A 23,175-nucleotide genomic window follows, 5' to 3' on the forward strand; every position below is an offset into this window, starting at 1 on the left:
ATTTGTATTTTGATGTAACCCCTTCTATGTACAGCATCATGGAATTAATGGTGCTATATAAATAAATAATAATAATTATACACAGGAGCTCTGTAAATAGTGCATAGTGATAGCGTACAGATAACATGCTGACTCGCCGGTGACATCTCTAGTGGAAGCCTTTCATCTTCTTTTCTTCTTCATCCAGTGCAGACCGTCATCAGTACTTTCAGCCAGGACTCGTCGCTGCAGAAAATAGCACACAGTTATTTAGAGCCCTGCTTCCAGAACACATTCCCCACTTTTTCCCCAACTTCTACACTATGCAGCTGAATACAGACATGCACCTACCATTAACCTCTATATCCCTGGGCCCTTTTTAGTTTTTGCATTTCTGTTTTTCGCTCCCCTTTTTCCCAGAGCCATGACTTTTTTATTTTTCGGTCAAAATAAAAAAATAAATAAAAATTGTGTCGTTTTCCGTGACCCGTAGCGTCTCCATTTTTCAGGATCTGGGGCTGGGTGAGGGCTTATTTTTTGTGTGCCATGCTGACGTTTTTAATGATACTATTTTGGTGTGCATACAATCTTTTGATCGCCCGTTATTGTATTTTAATGCAATGTTGTGGCGACCAGAAAAAAAACGAATTCTTGTGCTTTGACTTTTTTTTTCACTACGTCGTTTACCGATCGGATTAGGTTTTTTTTACATTGATATATCGGGTGATTCTGAACTCGTCGATACCAAATATGTGTATTTTTTTTTTTTAAATTATTGTTTTATTTTGAATGGGGCAAATGGGGGATGATTTGAACTGTATATATATATTTTTGTAATATTTTTAAAACCATTCTTTTTTACTTTTTGCATGCTTCAATAGTCTCCATGGGAGACTAGAAGCTGCAGTTGTCCGATCACCTCTGCTACACATAGGCGATGATCAGATCGTCTGTGTGTAGCCGAAATGCTGACTTGCTATGAGCTCCGACCACTGGGCGACACTGATAGCAATCTGGCAATTGCAAGTAGAGGAGCTGCGGAGACACCATCACGTGTTTCTCAACGCAGGCAGTGAATAGCCAGGCCTTTCCCCGGGAAGGAACAACCAAGGGAAGGGCAGCATCCAATAAAGGAAAACATCCAATAAAGGAAAACCACCTATGCCAAGCATGGTATCCATCCACAGACAGCTGTTTCGGGGTTTTTGCCCCTCATCAGTGTGGAGTAGGAAACTGGCTATCAGGAGCAGTGCCTAGTAGAAAGACTATAAAGGCACGGATGATTGACCTCGTGGAGACCAAAACATCCAACACTGCGGAGACACCATCACGTGTTTCTCAACGCAGTGATCCAGAACACTGCCCCCAAATATGCAAATGCAAGTAGAGGAGCTGCGGAGACACCATCACGTGTTTCTCAACGCAGGCAGTGAATAGCCAGGCCTTTCCCCGGGAAGGAACAACCAAGGGAAGGGCAGCATCCAATAAAGGAAAACATCCAATAAAGGAAAACCACCTATGCCAAGCATGGTATCCATCCACAGACAGCTGTTTCGGGGTTTTTGCCCCTCATCAGTGTGGAGTAGGAAACTGGCTATCAGGAGCAGTGCCTAGTAGAAAGACTATAAAGGCACGGATGATTGACCTCGTGGAGACCAAAACATCCAACACTGCGGAGACACCATCACGTGTTTCTCAACGCAGTGATCCAGAACACTGCCCCCAAATATGCAAATGCAAGTAGAGGAGCTGCGGAGACACCATCACGTGTTTCTCAACGCAGGCAGTGAATAGCCAGGCCTTTCCCCGGGAAGGAACAACCAAGGGAAGGGCAGCATCCAATAAAGGAAAACATCCAATAAAGGAAAACCACCTATGCCAAGCATGGTATCCATCCACAGACAGCTGTTTCGGGGTTTTTGCCCCTCATCAGTGTGGAGTAGGAAACTGGCTATCAGGAGCAGTGCCTAGTAGAAAGACTATAAAGGCACGGATGATTGACCTCGTGGAGACCAAAACATCCAACACTGCGGAGACACCATCACGTGTTTCTCAACGCACTGTTCTGGATCACTGCGTTGAGAAACACGTGATGGTGTCTCCGCAGTGTTGGATGTTTTGGTCTCCACGAGGTCAATCATCCGTGCCTTTATAGTCTTTCTACTAGGCACTGCTCCTGATAGCCAGTTTCCTACTCCACACTGATGAGGGGCAAAAACCCCGAAACAGCTGTCTGTGGATGGATACCATGCTTGGCATAGGTGGTTTTCCTTTATTGGATGTTTTCCTTTATTGGATGCTGCCCTTCCCTTGGTTGTTCCTTCCCGGGGAAAGGCCTGGCTATTCACTGCCTGCGTTGAGAAACACGTGATGGTGTCTCCGCAGCTCCTCTACTTGCATTTGCATATTTGGGGGCAGTGTTCTGGATCACTGCGTTGAGAAACACGTGATGGTGTCTCCGCAGTGTTGGATGTTTTGGTCTCCACGAGGTCAATCATCCGTGCCTTTATAGTCTTTCTACTAGGCACTGCTCCTGATAGCCAGTTTCCTACTCCACACTGATGAGGGGCAAAAACCCCGAAACAGCTGTCTGTGGATGGATACCATGCTTGGCATAGGTGGTTTTCCTTTATTGGATGTTTTCCTTTATTGGATGCTGCCCTTCCCTTGGTTGTTCCTTCCCGGGGAAAGGCCTGGCTATTCACTGCCTGCGTTGAGAAACACGTGATGGTGTCTCCGCAGCTCCTCTACTTGCATTTGCATATTTGGGGGCAGTGTTCTGGATCACTGCGTTGAGAAACACGTGATGGTGTCTCCGCAGTGTTGGATGTTTTGGTCTCCACGAGGTCAATCATCCGTGCCTTTATAGCAATCTGGCAATGACAGCCACAAGGGTCTCTTGCAGACCCCGAGTAGTCATTCCAACCCATCGGCTACCTGCGGTCATGTGACACGGGCGCCGATGGGTGGGATTAGTACCACACTTCTGGTGCAGTCACATTAAATGCCTTTTTTCCTCCACCCTCAATTTATCATTTTTTGCTGCCTTGCACCCTCCAGTCATCATCATTTGTTGCCCCCCAGTCTCAATACATCATAATTTACACAATATGCTAATTACATCATTGCTCAGCAGTGGGAGCCATGATACCATTTGCACTGCTGAAGACACTGATTGGCTGCAGCGGTCATGTGTCACATTCTTGTTAACAAAGACAGGGATGACTATTAAGTGTCAGACCTTGATTTACGGATGGAAAGAGCACGTGAGTGCTGTTAAAGGGTTGGTCCAATTGTCTTTCTTCAGGAGCACATCACACGCCAACCTCGCAACAATTTGTTTGCTGTGGGGCCGTTCGCTCTTGGGTGATTGACAGGTGAGGCCAGCAGCATCACTATACTGCAGACCCGAACTACGCACTGCCGTTGTTGCTATGTAGGAGCGTGTTGCCTCTGCAGCATCGGGAGTGCAGTGGGACTAAGGCTGGGAGGGATTAGGAGCTAACAGCGCCCTCCATCGCCATCCTCGGGTGGACGACAGCTTGTAAGCACTGCGCCTGTTCAGCCCATAGCTGCTACCCTTAGCAGTGAGCACAGTTGGTTTTACAAGCACTATGCATATTTACCCATCTAAGGCTACTTTCACACATCAGGCTTTCATTGTCAGGCTCAATCCGGCGAATTTTGAAAAAACCAGATCCGTTGAAATTTGCCGCCGGATCCATTTTTTTCTCATAGACTTATACTAGCGCCGGATGGCCTCAAGTTTCATCCATTTTCGCCGTATCCGGCAAAAATTGGTTTTCCGGCGTCTGGAAAAAACGCACACAGTAACGTTTTTGTCTGCTGCGAAAAACCGGACAGCGCCCGATACGGCGCCTTCCGGCTTTTGCTAGAATGGAAGCCTATGGGCGCCGAATCCGTCCAATGGACTCTGTTTTTTTTAACTGAGCATGCTACAATTTTTGGGGGGATCCAATTAGCTGGATAAGCTAGTCGGATCTGTCGCATCAGTTTTTCACAATCTGCGCCAGAGACGTTTTTTTCAGAATTTGCCGGGTTGAGCCTGACGGCAAAAAACTGATGTGTGAAATTAGCCTAAGAAGATAGGATTAACCCTTCAGTTTATTTTGCTATTTTTGCAGCCTTTTTTTTTTCACATATTTCTTACATTGGATGACATTTTTAACTGAAATCTATGATGGTCCAATTAATATACCGTAAGTAATGGGGTTCTGCCAGAATGTAAAAAAGAGTAACAATCGGAGCCTAAAATAAGCATAAACTTCTAATAAAAAATGTAATGTTGTGAAGTGTGCATGCTAATGATGTAAGCTGTGTACTGTGGAGGGGAGGGAAACGTCCAGTTCACCTTCCGCTACTGCTGTGCTCACCATCGCTCCTTCCACAGCCCACACACTATCCTCATTACATGCATTCATACACGAGTGCGTAGAGTGTGTGTGACCAGGCTTGTGGTTGTTATCCCCGCTATATGCTGTATGTCTGTCTCCGGCAGTAATAATGAGGCGGTGACAGCTGATCAGTGCTGTACTGCTTCCTTACATCCCCAATTCTGCACTTCTTGAGAATTTCTCAGATTTAATTGAAGCTGTGTGTAAACACGTCTTTTGTTGGAAGAAGCTTTGGGTGTTTAGTTTGTCTTACGTCCACAGCCTCATGTTTGTCTGTAAAACATAGGACTCCTTGCTGCGATTAATAGCATTGGGAAGTAAAGCGCAGGGGTATACCTATCTTCTGGCTGCCTTATCGTCAGGAGGATTTGTACGGATCGTGTTCACGATATTATAGATATTCTGTTTCTTTTCCAGATGGTAGTTCTGTCACTTCACTACGATGGTATAAGGCGCAGCTAAACACTAAAACTCCTTTTCAGATAGGCGGCAATGTACATCATGATCACCGTCATCTTCGGGGCTACAGAAAATGATGATGAATTCTCCTGCAGCTCCATGAACTGGACAAGTCCACTTTAGAGAGTCTACAGTCTCTGACCAGATATCTATCAGCTCCTGGCTCGGGCATGGTCCTCAGTGTGGGCTCCTTGGTAGGGTCCATTATTAGTACTTCTCGTCCCCTCTGTAGTGTGCTGTACTATTCAGTGTACATGTAACTACACAATCCCAAAGTGTAAGCATCGAATAAAATGAGGCCTAAGTAACCGTGCTGAACATGGCAGCATATCCATACAATCGTATAAATAATAATGCACAGCCCTGCTGCCATATACGCTGCATCGCCTCTCAGCGGCACGCAGTGCGTAATAATGCCAGCATACTGTGAGCAAATTGTGGTGGGCGCAGGACAAAGTTTGCTAGCACCAGCCCTATCGGCTGTTAGACATTGGATATGTCAACAGATTTCAGAATACAAACTGCATCTATTAAAAAGATCTAATAGACCTGATGAGGCTGGTGTGCTTTCTTTGAAAATCAATTTCAAAATCCCTGTATACTGTAGTGCTCAAATTAAGACAGGCTAACTCAGGCTAAAATCAGTCTGACATGACAAGTGAAGAATCCCTTATTATTAAAGGGAACCTGTCAGCAGGATTGTGCACAGTAACCTACACACAGTGTCAGGTCGGCGCCGTTATACTGATTACAATGATACCTTGGTACCTTGTGGTTGTTGTTTAATGTTTATTTTCAGTTTTGATATGCTCGTGCTTCGGGGGGCCTGTGGGGAGCTTCATGTGGGGCTCTGCTTAGGTATCATGTGTATGGCTTCTGACAGATCACTGACCCCTCACTCACCTGCCACCTAGTTTACATACTGAATATAATATGTTTTGGGAAAAAAAAAATTCACATTCAGCAGGCAGGTGCCAGCCCTGCAGCCTGATCGCAGGTGTAATGTGCATTTAATTCTTTTATTTGGTGATATAAAGTTATTCAGACTTGATAGATGCTACTGCGCAGGCACTGCCGCCGCCATTTTGCTAGACAAAAAAAAAAAAATGTTTCCACCAAGATGGCACCGGCAGTTCCTGCGCCATTTTGAGAGAGATGTTTTTTTTTTTTTAATAAATTAATATTCCAAATTCTGAGTCATTAGTCCAGGACACCGGCTACCATTTTTTGCACCCCAGTTCCTTTAGTTTTGTACATAGTTGAGTCACTTGGCCTTTTTCCCCTTTTGAAGATATCATTTTTGGCTACACTTTTTCCATGCAGACTAGTATTGGCTGAAGTTCTCCAAACAGTAGAATGGTGTGACTGGGTCCCTCTGGTTGATGCCAGCTCTGCAGTGTTGTGCATCTTCTGAAGGGCAGTAAGCATGGTGCGTATTTCTTGGCCACTGCATACACTGTACAGTCCTCAATGTTTCCAATTGCATTTGTTCTTTTTGCTGAAGAACTTGGGCAGCGAATCTTGAAACCCCATTTTGGTTTGAAATGTTTGCGTCGGGGGGAGTGATTTGTCGCTGTGCTCAGTCCAGCCATGTTTTATGACATGAAACTGTCTTCTACAACCTCCCCTTCATAGCAGTAGTTCCTCACCCAATATTAAGCCTCCTACACAGCTGTTTCTGTGTCAGTTTAATGACTGTGCTTTAACAAACATATCAAAATGATAGCCAAGTGATTATCGCCTGCTTTGTATAATTGGTTACTCATACACATGACGATAATCCTACAAATAAATATATATATAAAAAATATTGATTTAATTTACTTTACATTTTGTTAATTGATAATAATAAGCTATTAACATTTCTGCTTTTTGAAAGCATTATTACTCTGCTGCATTTTTTCCATAACTAATATTTCATATGTGTACACTTGTGTGTGTGTATATACAGTATATATATATATATATACCGTATACGCGCCTACAAATGTACACATATGAAATATATGTATATATTTATTTATAATCTCTATATTAGCAGTGATTGGTACATGGAGGTTTAATATGAGAGACATAATCTTACTGATCATTTTCCATAGGCTATGTTGGATGTTGCCGCCCACCATGGCTGGCTTGTTACAGTCCTAAACATCACAAATCTGGTCCAAATGGTAGTCCAAGCTCGCTGGATACATGATTCCGGTTTCCTTACTATACCCAATATAGAGAAACACCATCTTTACCTCTTCAGGTATGTACTTTTAAAGCAGCTACATTTAGGGAAAGACTTGGCCATTTGATTAAGTCTGCAACTTCTACTTTGTAAAGTAGCAAATATATACTTAAGAGAGCGAACATGGAGCATACTTCTGAATACTGGAGTATCATACCCTAAGTATGAATGTGAGATCCAATTTGTGGAAACTCGATGGCACTAGAACTCAACAGAAAATTACTTACTGGTTACATTTTTATCATGTTAAAAATAATTTTAAAAAAATATTAATTTTGGTGATGTTTTTCCCTATTTTTCAGTTTTTCTATTTAAAACAATCCTGAAATGTTGCACTTTTTATCCTTGTTGCTAAACCTAGTTATAACCTAACATTTGCTGTTGTATGGAGCTTTTTCGCCCAGTTGTCGCATTGTCATCACAAGCAGAACTGCAAAGACGACATCACTTATTTGTAGATAATTCAGGATCACCGCGTGCACATTCGGTGATTGTCTTCCTCCTCTCTGTCCCGTGGCCTCTGCATAGGTCACAAAGCACCCTATCAAACCCATCTCTAAAAATCAGTGAACATCTCCTGTCTATTGTTTCCTATGTTTCATGCAGCTGCTGTAAAGCATACCTCTAAATATTACTTGCAACTCAGGCAAATTGGCCGGCCCATAATACTGCACACAAAATGTCATTAAAAATATACAACAAGAAAAAATAAAAAAGAACAAATAACTATATGCTTGTATGTGCTAAACAAATGTAGTTGGAGATATTGGCCACTACTTTTTTATGGATGACCTGTCCTTAGGATCTGATCAATGGGTTACAAGTACCCTAATTAATCTGCTGTTGCCGGCAGCAGCTGGATGTTCTCAGATGGCACTGGAACACCGGAGCTCCATCCAAACTATAGTGGCCTGAGCCGTGTACACTCCCTATTCTTTTGAATAGTGGATGGATCTGCAGTACCCAGTCACTGTAAATGTAGAATGTATGATGCTGCAGTGTTCCAGCAACATTACGAGAACTTCCGACCAGTGCCAGTATCAGCTCATCGACAGGGGTATAAGATATCACATCCCCCATCAATCAGATATTAACAGCCAATCTTAGGGATAGGCCATCTATAGAAAGTAGTGGCCAGCCTCTTTGATACATTGCTTTTAAGCGTCTGCACTCTAAGGCTGCATTCACGCTTACGTGATTACGGCTAGTGTGTGCTTTTCCATAATGGACAGAACCTTGACCAATGTGAGTCAAAGGGCTAGTGCACATGACCTTCTTTGTCACAGCCAATGAATAAACCAAGAAGGGGGCTGGATTAGCTATTGAAATAATCAGCCAGCTTTCTCCTTTCACACACCGCTCTGGTCATGTACCAACACAGGAATCACTACCTGTGGTTGGGTCAAATCGCCTACTTGAGCTATATTAGTAGAGCATATAAGTTAATATGTAAAACTCCCTTATTTGTGTTTATTTTGCCTGGAAAACATAACATAAATGGTCTCATTCTTGTAGGGCTCTATTTTAGCTCTTAATTTTGTGATCATGAATATCACAGGGTTTTTTCTCAATCAGTATAGTTTTTATTGCATAGGCTTCTAAGTTAACTTTATTGTAGTAAAAGCTACTTGAGCATAACTCTTACGTTTATGGTAGTATTTTTTGATGATGATGCTGTGTGGATACTGGTGCTTAATTCTTAAAGCTCATTTTCCTATATTTCCTATATTTTTCCCTAAGAAACTGGAACACAGGAAAAAGGATTAGAAATTCTGAAGAGGTTACTGGACCTATTGAGTGTCTTCCAGAGCTGGTGGCGGCATGTGGAGGCAAGGAAGAAATGTTCTTTTCTTTAGTTGAAAAAGATCTCTCAGCTGCACATATTTCACAGGTAATTATTTTATGGTTTCACTCATCAACAATCACAGGATAACTATTGACAGGTGAAGAACATAATGTTGATTGTCATGTGATATTGGCACCCATCGACAGGTGGGAAATATTAAGCAGTGAGTGGACAATCGGTTCTTGAATATGATACTGTATGTTAGAAGTGGGGAAAAATGGGCAAGTGTAAAGATCTAAGCGGCTTTTGCAGGTTTTGTGGGTATTCCCGGTATTCTGTGGTTTGTACCATTGAAAAAAGTAATAGTGATCCAAGCAAGGATATTTAATGAGCCGGTGATAGCGCTAAGGGTGTCCACATCTAATTCATGGGAGGTAATGGAAAATCATCCGATCAGGGACAAATTGATCTTGTATTTTGGTAAAGTAGAAGAGCCAGAGAGTCAAAATGTCCGAACATGTCGGCTGGATAATAATCACTAATATGGGATGCTTTTGTGTCTCCCGACTTCTGGTCTAAGCATACAAAAATACTTACTAAGAAAAATTGAAGAAAACCTGTGTATGTACAAGTGATACCCATTGAATGTTAGAGGGAAATGGTCTTCACTTCACGTGAGATGTATGTGAGGGTGCTCAGGATATTCTGTAGTTCTTACTCTCCTACTCTTCTGTTTTGTATACTGCTATGGGACCTCCTTGAAAAGTCTTTTATTGTGTTCATCTAGAAGTCCAGTGGGAGAAAAAGAGCACAAGTATGCTCCCTAGTGTAATAACCTTACAGTGAGAATAGTACCCGTCCCAAAATACCGCGTCTCTTAGGTTCTGATGTATGGAGCCTCCATATGTTACCACATTATGGATAGATGTTCTCCTGGAAGCTTATCATGGAGCCTTTCCAATCTATGTATAATCTTCTTATGAACTCTGAAGTGGACTATGTGCCGTGGTAGAGCTCAGTACAATGTGAAGGTTGTATGGCGCCATTATATGCCCATGTGCATCAGCCCTAAAGAGTAGTAAGCCTAACAATGGATTTTTGTGTGCCTGGAAATTGTTTCATTGATAGATAACTAAAGATGGGCTCACAGAACTGGAACATTAATAGTGCATGTTATTAAAAAATCACTTGATATTCCTTATGTGATTTCCGTTTGGTAGAGCTAATGTAAATAACTTGGAATAGCAATACAATAATTTCCAATGGAAATGATATTCATACTTAACTAGACTTGTTAACCAACGAAGAACTGGGTTTATGGCTATCCACTTCATTAGGTGCTTAATATGATATTGCTCCTACTCATTAAGCTGTTGTTCCTACACATGGAAATGTTTTCTCCACAGACTATTATGTGCTTTCCATTAGGAGTGAGCATTTTAATCCAGACCCTCTTTGTCCCTCGAGTGTTTATGGTATGGTGCTCAATGTCGGAGTAAATTGTACACCTTTCATTACGTGTTTATGCAGTTGAAGCATTTCAATCCATTGTTAATGACTCTTTCCAACTACCCTCACTTCCGTATTGTCTCCTAGATGGTTTCGTGTATGAAAAAAATGTACATTTCCAGAATAATGGTTATGTTTTAGGTCACTTGGTCATCAGAGCTTACCGTTGTTAAAATAAATGACAATGGATCTGGAGAAGATCAAGCTGCAATTTAATAATTTTACTTTACTAAACTGTTATTGACCATTAATACTATTACAACTTAGATCACTTATTAGGCTGATAACTGTCCAGTAGGTCTATGAAACTGCCCTGTGTAGCCACTTATAGGACCCCTGTACGTTATCATATTACATTCTTCCAATTGACTACACAATTAACGAGTAACTAAACTTTTATTATTTTTAATCATTTTGTCCAGCATGGAAAGTTATAAAACTTTGCAAATCACTTTATTTGGGGATTTATCTTCATTGTTGAGAAAACAAATTGGCTTGTAGCTGACTTCTACATCCCTGTTTTTTCCCAGTCTGTTTGCCTACCTTTATCTGTATTGTTATCAGATCGTACTCATTTGGAGTACAGATGATGGCAGTGAAAGAGTCAGCTTAGCACCTGGATCTCACTAAAGGTACCTTCACATTAAGCGACGCTGCAGCGATAGCGACAACGATGCCGATCGCTGCAGCGTCGCTGTTTGGTCCCTGGAGAGCTGTCACACAGACCGCTCTCCAGCGACCAGCGATGCCGAGGTCCCCGGGTAACCAGGGTAAACATCGGGTTACTAAGCGCAGGGCCGCGCTTAGTAACCCGATGTTTACCTTGGTTACCAGCGTAAAATGTAAAAAAAACAAACAGTACATACTCACCTTCGCGTCCCCCGGCGTCCGCTTCCTGCACTGACTGTGAGTGCCGGCCCTAACAGCAGAGCGGTGACGTCACCGCTGTGCTGTACTTTCACTTTACGGCCGGCGCTCAGTCAGTGTGGGAAGCGGGCGCCGGGGGATGCGAAGGTGAGTATGTACTGTTTGTTTTTTTTACATTTTACGCTGGTAACCAGGGTAAACATCGGGTTACTAAGCGCGGCCCTGCGCTTAGTAACCCGATGTTTACCCTGGTTACCAGTGTAAAACATCGCTGGCATCGTTGCTTTTGGTGTCAAACACGACGATAAACGCCGGTCTGACGACCAAATAAAGTTCTGGACTTTATTCAGCGACCAGCGACATCACAGCAGGATCCTGATCGCTGCTGCCTGTCAAACTAAACGATATCGCTAGCCAGGACGCTGCAACGTCACAGATCGCTAGCGATATCGTTTAGTGTGACGGTACTCTTGGGATACGCCTGCTACAAGGGATTATTCTGATAAGCACAGCACTCGGAGGATTCGGGTGCTGACCCTTTCACTGCCATCATCTGTACTCCAAATGAGTATGTTCTGATATCACTGCAGCTAAATGCCGGCAAATAGATGTGGTTAAGCCATTTACATGCAATTTATTTCCAAGAATTAATACAAATCCCCTAATAAAGTGATTTTAAAAGTTTCATATTTTTCCAAGCTGGATAAAACCATTAAAAAACCGTAAAGTTAATATTGGCACTCTGCCATTGATTGTTCCATTTCCCTGTAATCCGTTTCTTTGAAACTAGATTTGTCTGAACTTAGTTGTGAATTAGGACCATTTTAATGGCAAATGTATTGTCTACTTGAGCAACTCGATTACTATAAAACAAAAGAATCCTAGTAAAGGTAATTAGTACAAATTGGAACAAGCATTCACTTACACTTTTCTGCCATAATGGAAGTTGAGGGCACAACAGGTTTCGAATGCGATAAAAAACTGATCAGGACATTGTTATAATTAGCTCAGGGAGAACTGGGAAGTAAACTTACCTAATTTATTTGCATAAATTGTCATTCTGTTATCTTTTAAACCAAATGCAAATTGGCTCGGTCTGATAGGATGATGGTTATTTGGCTGAAAAGCCCTTCAATTTGCGTTGCAATCTGCTGCCGACTCTACTGTGAGGCGATCCCAGGTAACATCAAAATTCTGAATTATTCCAGAAATTAGCAGGTTTAAAGCATCAATTTAAGTGCTAATTGCAGTAGTAATGAGAAAAAGTAGTACTACTGCGAGATTTGCATCTTTTGCCACATCAGTATGCCTGCAACGGCTGCTAACTGGAAGAGGATTTGGCTGCTAATTAAATAATTGTATGCATGGTGGCGTCCTTGTCTGATTCAATAGATGAAGATTAATCCTCAGATAAATATGTTTGGCTGGTGTTCCCAGTCCTTGCAGAAATAGTGTGAGCGTATACGCTGCCCCTGTACAGTCCCACAGTCTGGCCGCAGACGTACACAGATAGCGGTATATATCCGCATTATGTTGTCACATATATATATGGTTGTGTGGCTCGTACATGGGTAATCTAGCGGGCAAACAATTGCTTGTATGTAAACTACTATGTGAAAACTGTCAGCATGGCAGCGGTTGGTGCAGGGTTCCCATACAGGACACGATCGGTATTATATCCCCAGGGTCAGTACATTCGTTCATGGTGGTAAAGAAAGAAAATCCTTACAAAACGTTCCAAGCCCAACAGTAGATCATGAAATCTACAGTATCTGTATGAACTCTGATGTCTCTGGACCTTATCTGATGGAACGTCTTCCTATTTGTTCCGTCTTCTTCCTCATTCTAGGCTTGGACCTTTGTGTCAAATCTCCCAGTGATTGACGTCCAGATGACCATTAAAGGCTGGTGGGAGGATCCAGGACAAGCACACGATGAGCGCTCCGTACCCATCATATTTCCAGGGGCGCAGGAGAAAAAATGGATTTCATTACACGCGGATCAGGAGTATGTGCTGCAGGTGAATCTGCGCAGGATTCGGGCTGGATACAGAAAGGTACAGCGCCATGTTGTGTCAGACACATCCTTATCCTAAGCCATTCTATTAAGTAGAGTTTTCTTAATTTTGAAAATTTGCTTTATTTGGAGTAAACTCTTTTTTTTCCTATACTAAAGAAATTGTCTATATGTTTTGTAATGTGACAAGAAATTATCATTTGGCATAATGAATGTATTTAAAGGGAATCTGTCACCAGGTTTTTGCCACATGATCTGAGAGCAGCATAATATACAGACAGAGACCCTGATTCCAGCTTTGTGTCACGTATGGCATTGCTTGCTATAGTTTTGATAAAATCTCTTTTTTATCAGCAGGAGATAATCAACAAAGGACTAGTAACCTGGCTACCATGTAGTCCTCCATATTCATCATCTCTGTATAACCCCACCACTGATTGGCAGTTTTGTGCCTATGCACAGTATACAGAGAAAGCAGGGGTTATACAGAGCTCCGCATTCAAAGAACTGCTAGATTTGCAGCAGAGAAAACTGGGATTTTATCAAAATTACAGCAAGCAGCCCAGGAAGGGTCGGTTTACACAGACTGACCAGCGGTGCGATATGACTGCCTAGCGGTAAACTTTTATGCTGCATAAAAGAACATTCCACTTGATGAGCGCACATTTTTCTCTTTCATCTTATGATTGGTAGCCTGTTTACACGGCAAGATAACAAGTGTTTTTACGCTGGTTCACAATTATCTTGCAGTGTAAATGCCCTTAAGTGGCACATCGCTGTAATCAAGGTCTCTGCCCCTACGTATTTCTGCTATCAGATGGGCATAAATCTCAAGTCAGGTGGAAGCAGGCCATCATATACCGAAGGTTAAACAGCCAAACACGAGGTAAGGGGTAGATTGTGCCTAATGCTTCCTGCACCCTATACGTTTTAACTGCTTCTATGTCTAGGGGGGCTGCCACCAGGGGCCGAGGTGCAGGATAGGAGACTAACATTTCATCACTTTCTCTTCAACAGAAATTTACATGGAAAAAGTTCTTCTCACTATTAACCTCACAATTTGTTCCTAATCTGTCATTTCAGGGCAAGCAGGACAGTAAAGCAATTGCTCCAAAGTTCCCCAAGGCAAAGGATGAAGGCTGGTTTTTAATCCTGGGAGAGGTGGACAAGAAAGAGCTTGTTGCACTTAAGAGAGTGGGCTATGTGAGAAACAGAAGCACAGCGTCCATTGCATTTTACACCCCAGAGAATCCTGGCAGGTAAGCGGCAGTGACTATTGCAGGCTATGTGGCCCCCGGTTACTAGGGCTATATTGAATTGCTTCTCCGTTCTCTTCTGTCTCTCAGGTGTATCTACACGCTGTATCTCATGAGCGACAGCTACCTGGGCATGGACCAACAGTATGACTTATATCTCAGCATTATTCCCGCCAGCGTGTCATCCCAAGTGAACACTGAGGTCTCTGCTGCTCTGAACGACCTTGTCATGAAGTAACCTGACCTTTACTACTCTACCAGGGGAACACTTTTTTTGTGTAAAAACAGCTGCTAAGTCATTCTGAACTGTAAAGGAAAGTGCTTGATGTTTCCCGGAGAGGAGTCGAGTTTCCATCTCAGCACAGACTGCTTGTACATTTCTCGAGGCGCACTGGAATTGCGGAGCCATATTGGCCTTAACTGAAGTTGCCTTTTTTGTCATAATCATCGAGGTTTATTTTCTGTGAATAGTACATTGTAAAGTGTAAGAAAAATCAGCCCTAATGCTACTTAGGGATTGAATAATCTGACTATGAAGGAAGCTGAGGTACTATATACTATGTGTAAATGCATTTCAGCAGTAGTGTATGGTTTAGGAAGAAATTAGACTCTGTCCAGATTAGCTCTTTTGCCAATTTTCAGTTATTTTGATAAAAAAAGACTAGCACCATATCCAGAACTATTCTTTCTGTAAATATAAACTAAACTAGTCTTTCCATATTCAAAAACGAAATTTGAAGTGGCCATTATAAGTGAATGACATCTGGTAGAATTTATTAGGGTAACTTTCCAAACTGATCGGTGAACTCTCCGGGAACAGGAGCCGTAGCGCTAATATGGACGGAGTCTTCTACAAGGGATCACAGCAATCAACCATTCCTGGTGATGTTTACATTAGAAGCTTATCACCAAGCAAAAAAACCTATTTCTGATGAGCTGCGTTTTCAGCATTGATCTTTGATTGCCATTATTACAGTGGCATTTCAGATACTTATTAACATCCTACTGAGAGACATTACCAAATGAAGTTTTCTACTTGGCGATGATAAGACCCTGCAATAGGTTCCAACAATCTCCAACACCGTCTAAGCCAAGCCCTGCCAAAAACTAGAATAATGTGTGCCTCAATGATTACCAAACTATGGTGGCCAAATACACTATGTAGTGGACCCTGGCAGCAATAAATGTGTCCACACTTACCATACTTTACAGTATTGACTTATGACTTCTACATAGGAAACACAACACGCACTTTGGTATGATTTCTGGAACAGTCTTATCTTTGGCAGTTTCCAACTTCTGTCAAATACAATCATTTTGGAGTTTTGTAGCTATTTTAATAAATGACATTACTCCAACTTTTCTTTAAACAAGGCCATACGATTACATGTTTGTAAGATTGGTTCCCATATTACATTATCAAGTTTTTTTGCTTGATTTGAACAGAATTTATGACAAAGCGTCCACTTTATACACTGGTCTGAAACGTGACAAAGAAAGGATGAGATCAGTTTGGTCATCAGCAAATTTTCTCTTTCAAGAAAGTTTGTTAGCATAAATCATGCTAAGGAGGTGCCTGGTGCTCCTTTCGCCTGACCAAATTAGTTTTGTGCACCTTCCCACCTACTTGTTTTCCATCTCTTCGCCCTTCTGTATCTACTCTAAAGTCAGAGCTATCAATCAAGGACAATGAGGTGGAGATCAAGTAGATGTTGAGGTGCACTGAACTGTTTAGCCACGCCAAGGGTGCACCGAACATCTCCGTATATATGAATAAAGAGTCATTTCTGGCAAACGCAGCAATGATTTGGGACACTAAATGTACGATTTCCATAGTGTCCCTTACTAAGTGATGTTCTTTTTATGAACGGTCATTTTGTGCTGATGACTTCAATTAATATCAATAATTAAGTCATGTTAATTTGCCGACTCCTGAAACCTATACATTTTTTTGTAGTTTTGACGTAAATTCTATTTTGGTTATGATGTTATAACAATTATAGGAATTTTAGGAGCTTCGACTACAGTGACTGACTGTTATGTCAGTTTTATTCATGGATAAATCATTTAATTTCTTAAATTGAATTTACATTAAATATTTGTTTCATTTTCTAGAAAATGTTACCATGTCTGGCCATTTTAAGTAGTGACCTGGATGGTGCAAATTACTGTAACATAAATCGGTTGTGCCTTTTTCTTTTTTTTTTTACTTTTTTTGCTGCAGGTAAAGAGGACCTGTTACCAGGTTAAAAGTGGTCAGCTTCTGCTCTTATTCCCGATTCTGCTTTGTGCATACCGTTGTTCTTTTTCTTTATGCCTTTTTTTTTAATCCGCTATCCGGTTACAGAGATATAGCCCTTTTTATTTAATGCTAATTTTTATGAATGAAGTGTTACTCACAGGATTCTTTGAGGGGTGAGTTTACAGGCCGTTCTACATGGTTACTCTGGGAGCAATGCCTTCTTAGTAAAGATTATAAAAATTATCACTAAATGAAAAACCATTTCTGTAGAACCATATGTCAGGTAAGGGGGTTATTCAGGACTATACTAATTTTCTACCATGTGTCTAATATCTAATAGGCAGGTAGCTGCTAATTACCTGCCCGTTCTGCGGAGCACAGATATCTGCTGGCATAAAGTGGTCACAGTCCGGTCCAGCTGGCGATTCTGCAGCTTCTGCTGACGTCACATCAATGAGGCAGTGGCTTCTCTTCCGCTGTGCTCTGTTAATCAGTCATAACTGTCGGTCATGATGATTAACAGCTGGCTCCCCACTGCCTAACTGTGCAAAGCCAGCTGTCAGTCAGCATGATGCCAGTAGTCATGCTCCATCGACAGAGCAGTCCAGAAAAAGAAGAGCTACTCTGTTGACATGGAGCAGCTTAATTGCTGGCAAGAGTGGCTGGTGTCTGCTCTGAGCTGATGCTGGATAGATTTTTTTTTTTACTATGATCCAAAAAACTAATATAGTCCTAGATAACCCATTTTAAAAAATCTGAATACTCAATTTGAGTACTAAAATAAGAGCAAAAACTGGCTACTTTTGACCATATGACAAGTCTTCTTTAAAAATAAAAAGGTTCATACAAATTAAATCAGTTTATTATGTTGATTTTCTTTCTTTTGCCTATAATTGTTACACAAAGTCTCAAGTTGTTTCTTTGCTTACACAATAGCACTTGTCTGAATAACCTTACCTTATGTTCATCCAGTTGCAGAAGTTTGAAGTTGGATGAACGGTAAACAGACTTAGTGCTTTGAGTAAATTTCACATCATTTGTATGGAAATATATGATTTCTGGAAATGCAAAAAGATTGGAATTGCTGAACATACCTAAAAGCACATGATTGTCACATCCTAAGAGAATCAGAAGCACACTAGCTATGTACAAAGTACACAGGGAATGTCTCTTAAGCCTAAATAAACAAATTGTATCCAGGTATTTTTTGCTGATTCCATAATAATATGCATATTTATGAGAGTGTGACATAGGAACTTTATGCAAATAAATAGTAATCAAAATTTAGCTGCTATCTGTGTCTTTTCTTGTTTTTCTGACAAAAGATTAACCCAAAGGATGTTCTCACAGTGTCACTGGGTGCAGTCACTCCTTTTTCCATAGCTGGTGGGAATATCCAAAAGAAAAGTTTTCCTACTGTCAAACAGCAGAACTATAAAAGACCTACTCATACATTAACATTTACACTCTGATATGAACTCAGTTTCTCAAGTTCTCAGCTGTGGTATTCAATGTTGAAAAAAATAAAATCTTGTTTATTGAGATAATAGTAAATTGTAACTGAATGATTGAAAAGTCGTTAATTACAAATGATAGGTGTCTCCAGTGGACATCAGCCAACTGCTGTGAACACATCATCACTTGCTGCTCTCACCCAGGTCACAAAGGACAGGGATCAAAGTGCATTGCTGACTTTAGTTGTATGTGATGTGTGGGATGTCGTTCTACAACTTATGACAAGTTGTTCACCATAGCCCCACTGAAATTCTGTAATGTCTAGCTTTAACCTCGGGCATTGTCCGCCTTCTTCTCCCTCAACCACCTCAGTGGGGCATGGTCTGAAACTAGCTTGAATTTCCTGACTAAGAGGTAGTACCTTAGCATGTCCAACACCCATTTCATGGCCATACATTCTTTTTCCAGTATGGACTAATTGTTTTTTGCAGGATGACACCTTCCAACTTAGATACATTATGGGGTGCTCTTCCCCATTCACCTCTTGTGAGAAGACATCACTGAGCCCAACATCTGATACGTCCGTCTGGACCACAAACTCCTTAGAGAAATCCAGTGGCATGGCACCAGGACTGGCTGCTTACACTTTTGTCCCTGGAAGACCAGCTCCTGGAGACCACTTAATCATAGCCAACTTTGTTCATTTAAGGAGGTCCGTCAGAGCGACAGGTATTATGGCAAAGTTAGGGATGAACCAGTAGTAGTAGCCCACGATGCCCAGGAACGCCCTTACCTGCTTCTTTTAGAGAGGTTGTGGCCAACTCTGGATTGTGTCAACTTTATTTGGGGCTTTATTTCGCCCCTGCTTACGACATAGCCCAAGTATTTAGCTTCCTCTGTGTCCATGGCACATTTTTTCAGATTTATAGAAAATCCCGCCTTTCATAGATCAACACGTATTGCCTGGACTTTGCTCAGATGGCTTCCCCAATATTGGCTGAAGATCACAATGTCATCCAGGTTAGCCGCTGTGCACTTCTTGTGGGGAGCTACGATATGGTCCATGGCTCCCTGAAAGGTAGCCAGAGCTCTTTGAAACCCAAACGGCATCCTTGTGTACCAGTCTGGGGTTGAGAAGGCTATCTTCTCCTTGGCATCTTATGACATGGGAATTTGCCAATACCCTTTTGTGATATCAAGGGTGGTTTTGTACATGGTTGATCCTAGCCTTTCAATCATTTCATCTACCCTGGGTATTGAGTAGGTAGCGAGCTTCGAGACCTCATTGAGCTTCCTGTAGTTGTTACAGAACCACCACTCCCATTCTGGTTTTGGCCCAAAACTATGGGACTGGACCAACCTCTTGTGGACTCTTCAGTGACACCTAGATTCATCATCCGCTTCACCTCTTTAGAGATTAACTCTCGGTGAGTCTTTGGAATCCGATATGGTTTTAGGTTGATGCGAACATGAGGCTTTGTGAGTACCTCAAGCTCTATTACCTGAGTGCGACCTGGCAACTCAAAAAACAGGTCTTTACAACTCCCCACATTGCTGTTTCTTTGAGATAAGGTGTCCGCCACATTAACATCTTCCAAGCTGACTTTGGACTTGGCCACCAAACAATGAGCTTCCAAGGGTTCTCTGTCCTGCCACGGTTTAACCAGGTTGACATGATAAACCTGGTAGGGCTTCCTCTTCCCTGGTTGGTGTATTTTATAGTTGACTTCACCACCTCATAGGGGCCCTACCACTTGGCTAGGAACTTGCTCTCCAGCACAAGTACTCGATCCCATGGGTTGAACTGTCTCACCCTGGCTGACCTATTATGCACCCTGGACTGTGCTTCCTGTGCCCTGAATAGGAGCTCCTTCACAATGAGCATCACGTTAGCAATCCTCTCTTGCATCTGGGTGATATGCTTCACAACACTTCTATAGGGTGTGGTCTTAGCTTCCAAGAACTCTTTCTCCACATCAAGAAGTCCTCAAGGCTGTCGTCCATAGAGTGGAAGCTTGGGAGCTTGGAACTGCCAAAAGTATCAATTCCTCGTTTAAAAACAGCAGCATCACTGTGCTTGATTGGCCAGAAAACTCGTCTGACTTTAACATCATAGAGAATCTATGGGGTATTGTCAATAGGAAGATGAGAGACACCAGACCCAACAATGCAGAAGAGCTGAAGGCTGCTATCAAAGCAACCTTGGCTTCATAGCACCTCAGCAGTGCCACAGACTGATCGTCTCCATGCCATGCCGCATTGATGCAGGAATTGATGCAAAAAGAACCCCGACCAAGTATTGAGTGCATTTACTGAACATACATTTCAGTAGGCCAACATTTCGAATTTTAAAATCTTTTTTTTCAAGCTGGTATTATAAACTATTCTAATTTACTGAGATAATGACTTTTGGGATTTCATTGGCTGTAAGCCATAATCATTAACATTAACAGAAATAAACACTTGAAATATACCACTCTGTTTGTAATGACTCTAATATATAAGTTTCACCTTTTTGTATTGAACTGAAATAAATTAACTTTTTGATGATATTCTAATTTTGTGAGAAGCACTTGTATTTATAAGGGGCCTTAAAGTGAATAAATCAATATCCCCATCATGGTCAAAAACATGGAGGAGTTATACACATGTACAGCATAGAAAGCAGATACAAAGTATCCAAAGCACACCACTCAAAGGAGGTATATATAAGAATAATGGAAATTTTATTCAAAATTAATACATGTTACAAAAGAGACATGAATCAAGTGTTTAAACACGAAACGTAGTAGGTTTCAAAAAAGAGGAAAGTACTGAAGTAAGAATGATTGGTAAAGTGGAATAGTATCAGGCTGCAGGTTGAAAAATAGCAGTGGAGTAAATGGGCCCTAAAGAAACCTAGGATATCAAAATGGTAAAGTACATTTGGTATTAACCGTAAAAACCATTTAGACACACCACATAATAAACTACAACAGGAGGAAAAAGAGGCAAAAACCTCCACTATACTAGAAAAAACACCAAAGAAACAGGCAAAGGTGCTTACCTGTCTAGGCCTTGAATCAAACGCACTATCATGGTGCAGTGGGCCCAAGTAAAGATGGCAGCTACACCACATAATAAAGAATATATGTTCAAGGTTACCCATAGTGCATTTTTAACCCCCGTCTGCGCTCCAACGCGCATTTTGCGGATGTGCTTTCTCAGGGGGAGTGTGTCTAATCTTAACTCATCTTGTCATGTATATCATATGGCCAAACAGTCAGCGAATCGTGTGTAGCACATATCACCACCGCCCCTGGGTCACAGCTGCACTGTGTGCGGGCACTCAACTCTGGCGTGTGTGTGGAGGAAACTACACAAAGGTGGTTGGAAAAGGCCTTCAGCACTGCACGGACATTAAGCGCATGCGCATATAAGTCGCCATTTTTGTGAAGTACAATGAGTGCGGCCATTTTGAGGTGCATATTTGGGGTGTGCTGTCAACATGAGTAAAAAAGGGAAGTAGAATAGGCGCAGGGCTGTAACGGGGGAAATCATGACAAATGAAAAAACACGAAAAGATGGACTAGAATAATGGGATTCATAATGGTATAAAAACCATGAGGTGGGGAAAAGGGAATGTGTGAAGGATGCACCAATTAACCCAGTTGCATTCTGTTTAAAACTTCCTAACAGCCTTAAATTCATCCCTGTGTTCCATGTATCCTTGCTTAAACCATTCAGTGAGAACCCATTTCCAGGAAGAACTCAGCCACCTACTCCACCAGAAAAAGTCCATGATAAAGTAGAGTACATTGTAGATGAAATTCTGGACTTTAGAAGAGTTAGAGGAAGACAACAATATTTGGTGCAATGGAGGGGTTACGGACCAGAAGATAATGCATAGCAGCCGAAGGGCAACGACCTTGCACCCAGGCTTGCAAGAGCTTTTCATAAGAGATATCCAGCGAAGCCAGCACCTGAGATGTCCAAAGGCCATCCTAGAAAGGGGGAGTACTGTCAGGACTCGAAACCAGCATCTGTTGTGCACCAGGTGGCAGCTCTTCTCTCTGAGCCATTCAGCACGCTGCACAGTTCCATGCTAACCCAAATACTTGTACCTGTGTTGTTTCTGATTGTCTCCACCAAGAGTTCCTAATTGGCTCTATCAGTGCCTGTCTGGCCATCTGGCAATTTTTTTTTTCAAATGCCAGAAGAGTCTATCTGGTAGTGGGCTGCCTTGTGTGCTACATTGTTATCAGAATCTGCATTTTCAAGACGCCTATACTGCTAACAGTTGTGACAGAGCACAAAGTCACTGGCTCTGTCACTTACCCCAGCAGGCTGCCGGCGTCCCTTCTGCCTGCTACCTGCCGAAGGCCAGCACCAACAGGGAAGGACAGCCCTGCAATGATGTCACTGCATTGCGCCGCCAAAATCTACTGTGAGAATGGATAGAAGAGGAGTCAGACGATGAGGTGTCTGGATCAGGTGAGTATAGGGATTCTTATAATTTTAGGAGACTTGTGGGGGACCATCGCACTATATCGGGCGCTGTGAGTTGGGCCATTGTAGTATATAAGGTAATGTGGGGTGGACCACCATACTATATAGTGTACTGTTGGGTGGACCATCATACTACATAGGGGCCTCTTGGGAGGAATATCAAGCTATATGGGGGACTGTGAGATGAACCGTCATACTATATATGGGGCTATGAGGTGAACCATCATACTATATGTGGGGCTGTTGGGGGTACCATCATGCATATAGAGGGTTGTGGGGGGACCGTCATGCAGTATTGAAGCTATGGGGATCTTCAAAGAGTATGGGTGAGCTATTATACTGTGTGGGGTGGCTGTGGGGGACCATCTTGCTTTGTGGTGGGCACCATACTGTGTGGGGTGGCTGTGGTGGACAATATTCTGTCTGGAGGTCTAAGGGGTACATCATACTATGCTAAGGGGCTGTGGTGT

General features: G+C 42.1%; 1 protein-coding gene across 2 annotated transcripts in view; it reads left to right on the top strand.

Moving 5' to 3' along the window:
- Positions 1-17,585, top strand: part of ASCC3 (activating signal cointegrator 1 complex subunit 3) — an 824,578-nt gene extending 806,993 nt beyond the window's left edge. For both annotated transcript variants that reach the window (XM_077289659.1, XM_077289660.1), the window contains exons 38-42: positions 6,953-7,104; positions 8,827-8,977; positions 13,098-13,304; positions 14,348-14,523; positions 14,611-17,585. In XM_077289659.1, the coding sequence (XP_077145774.1) occupies positions 6,953-7,104; positions 8,827-8,977; positions 13,098-13,304; positions 14,348-14,523; positions 14,611-14,758 (834 nt within the window). In that variant the 3' untranslated portion in view covers positions 14,759-17,585. The remainder of the gene's footprint in view (positions 1-6,952; positions 7,105-8,826; positions 8,978-13,097; positions 13,305-14,347; positions 14,524-14,610) is intronic.
- Positions 17,586-23,175: the final 5,590 nt, after the last annotated feature.

This window comes from Ranitomeya variabilis, chromosome 2 (genome assembly GCF_051348905.1).
Source record: "Ranitomeya variabilis isolate aRanVar5 chromosome 2, aRanVar5.hap1, whole genome shotgun sequence".
NCBI classification, from domain to species: domain Eukaryota; kingdom Metazoa; phylum Chordata; class Amphibia; order Anura; family Dendrobatidae; genus Ranitomeya; species Ranitomeya variabilis.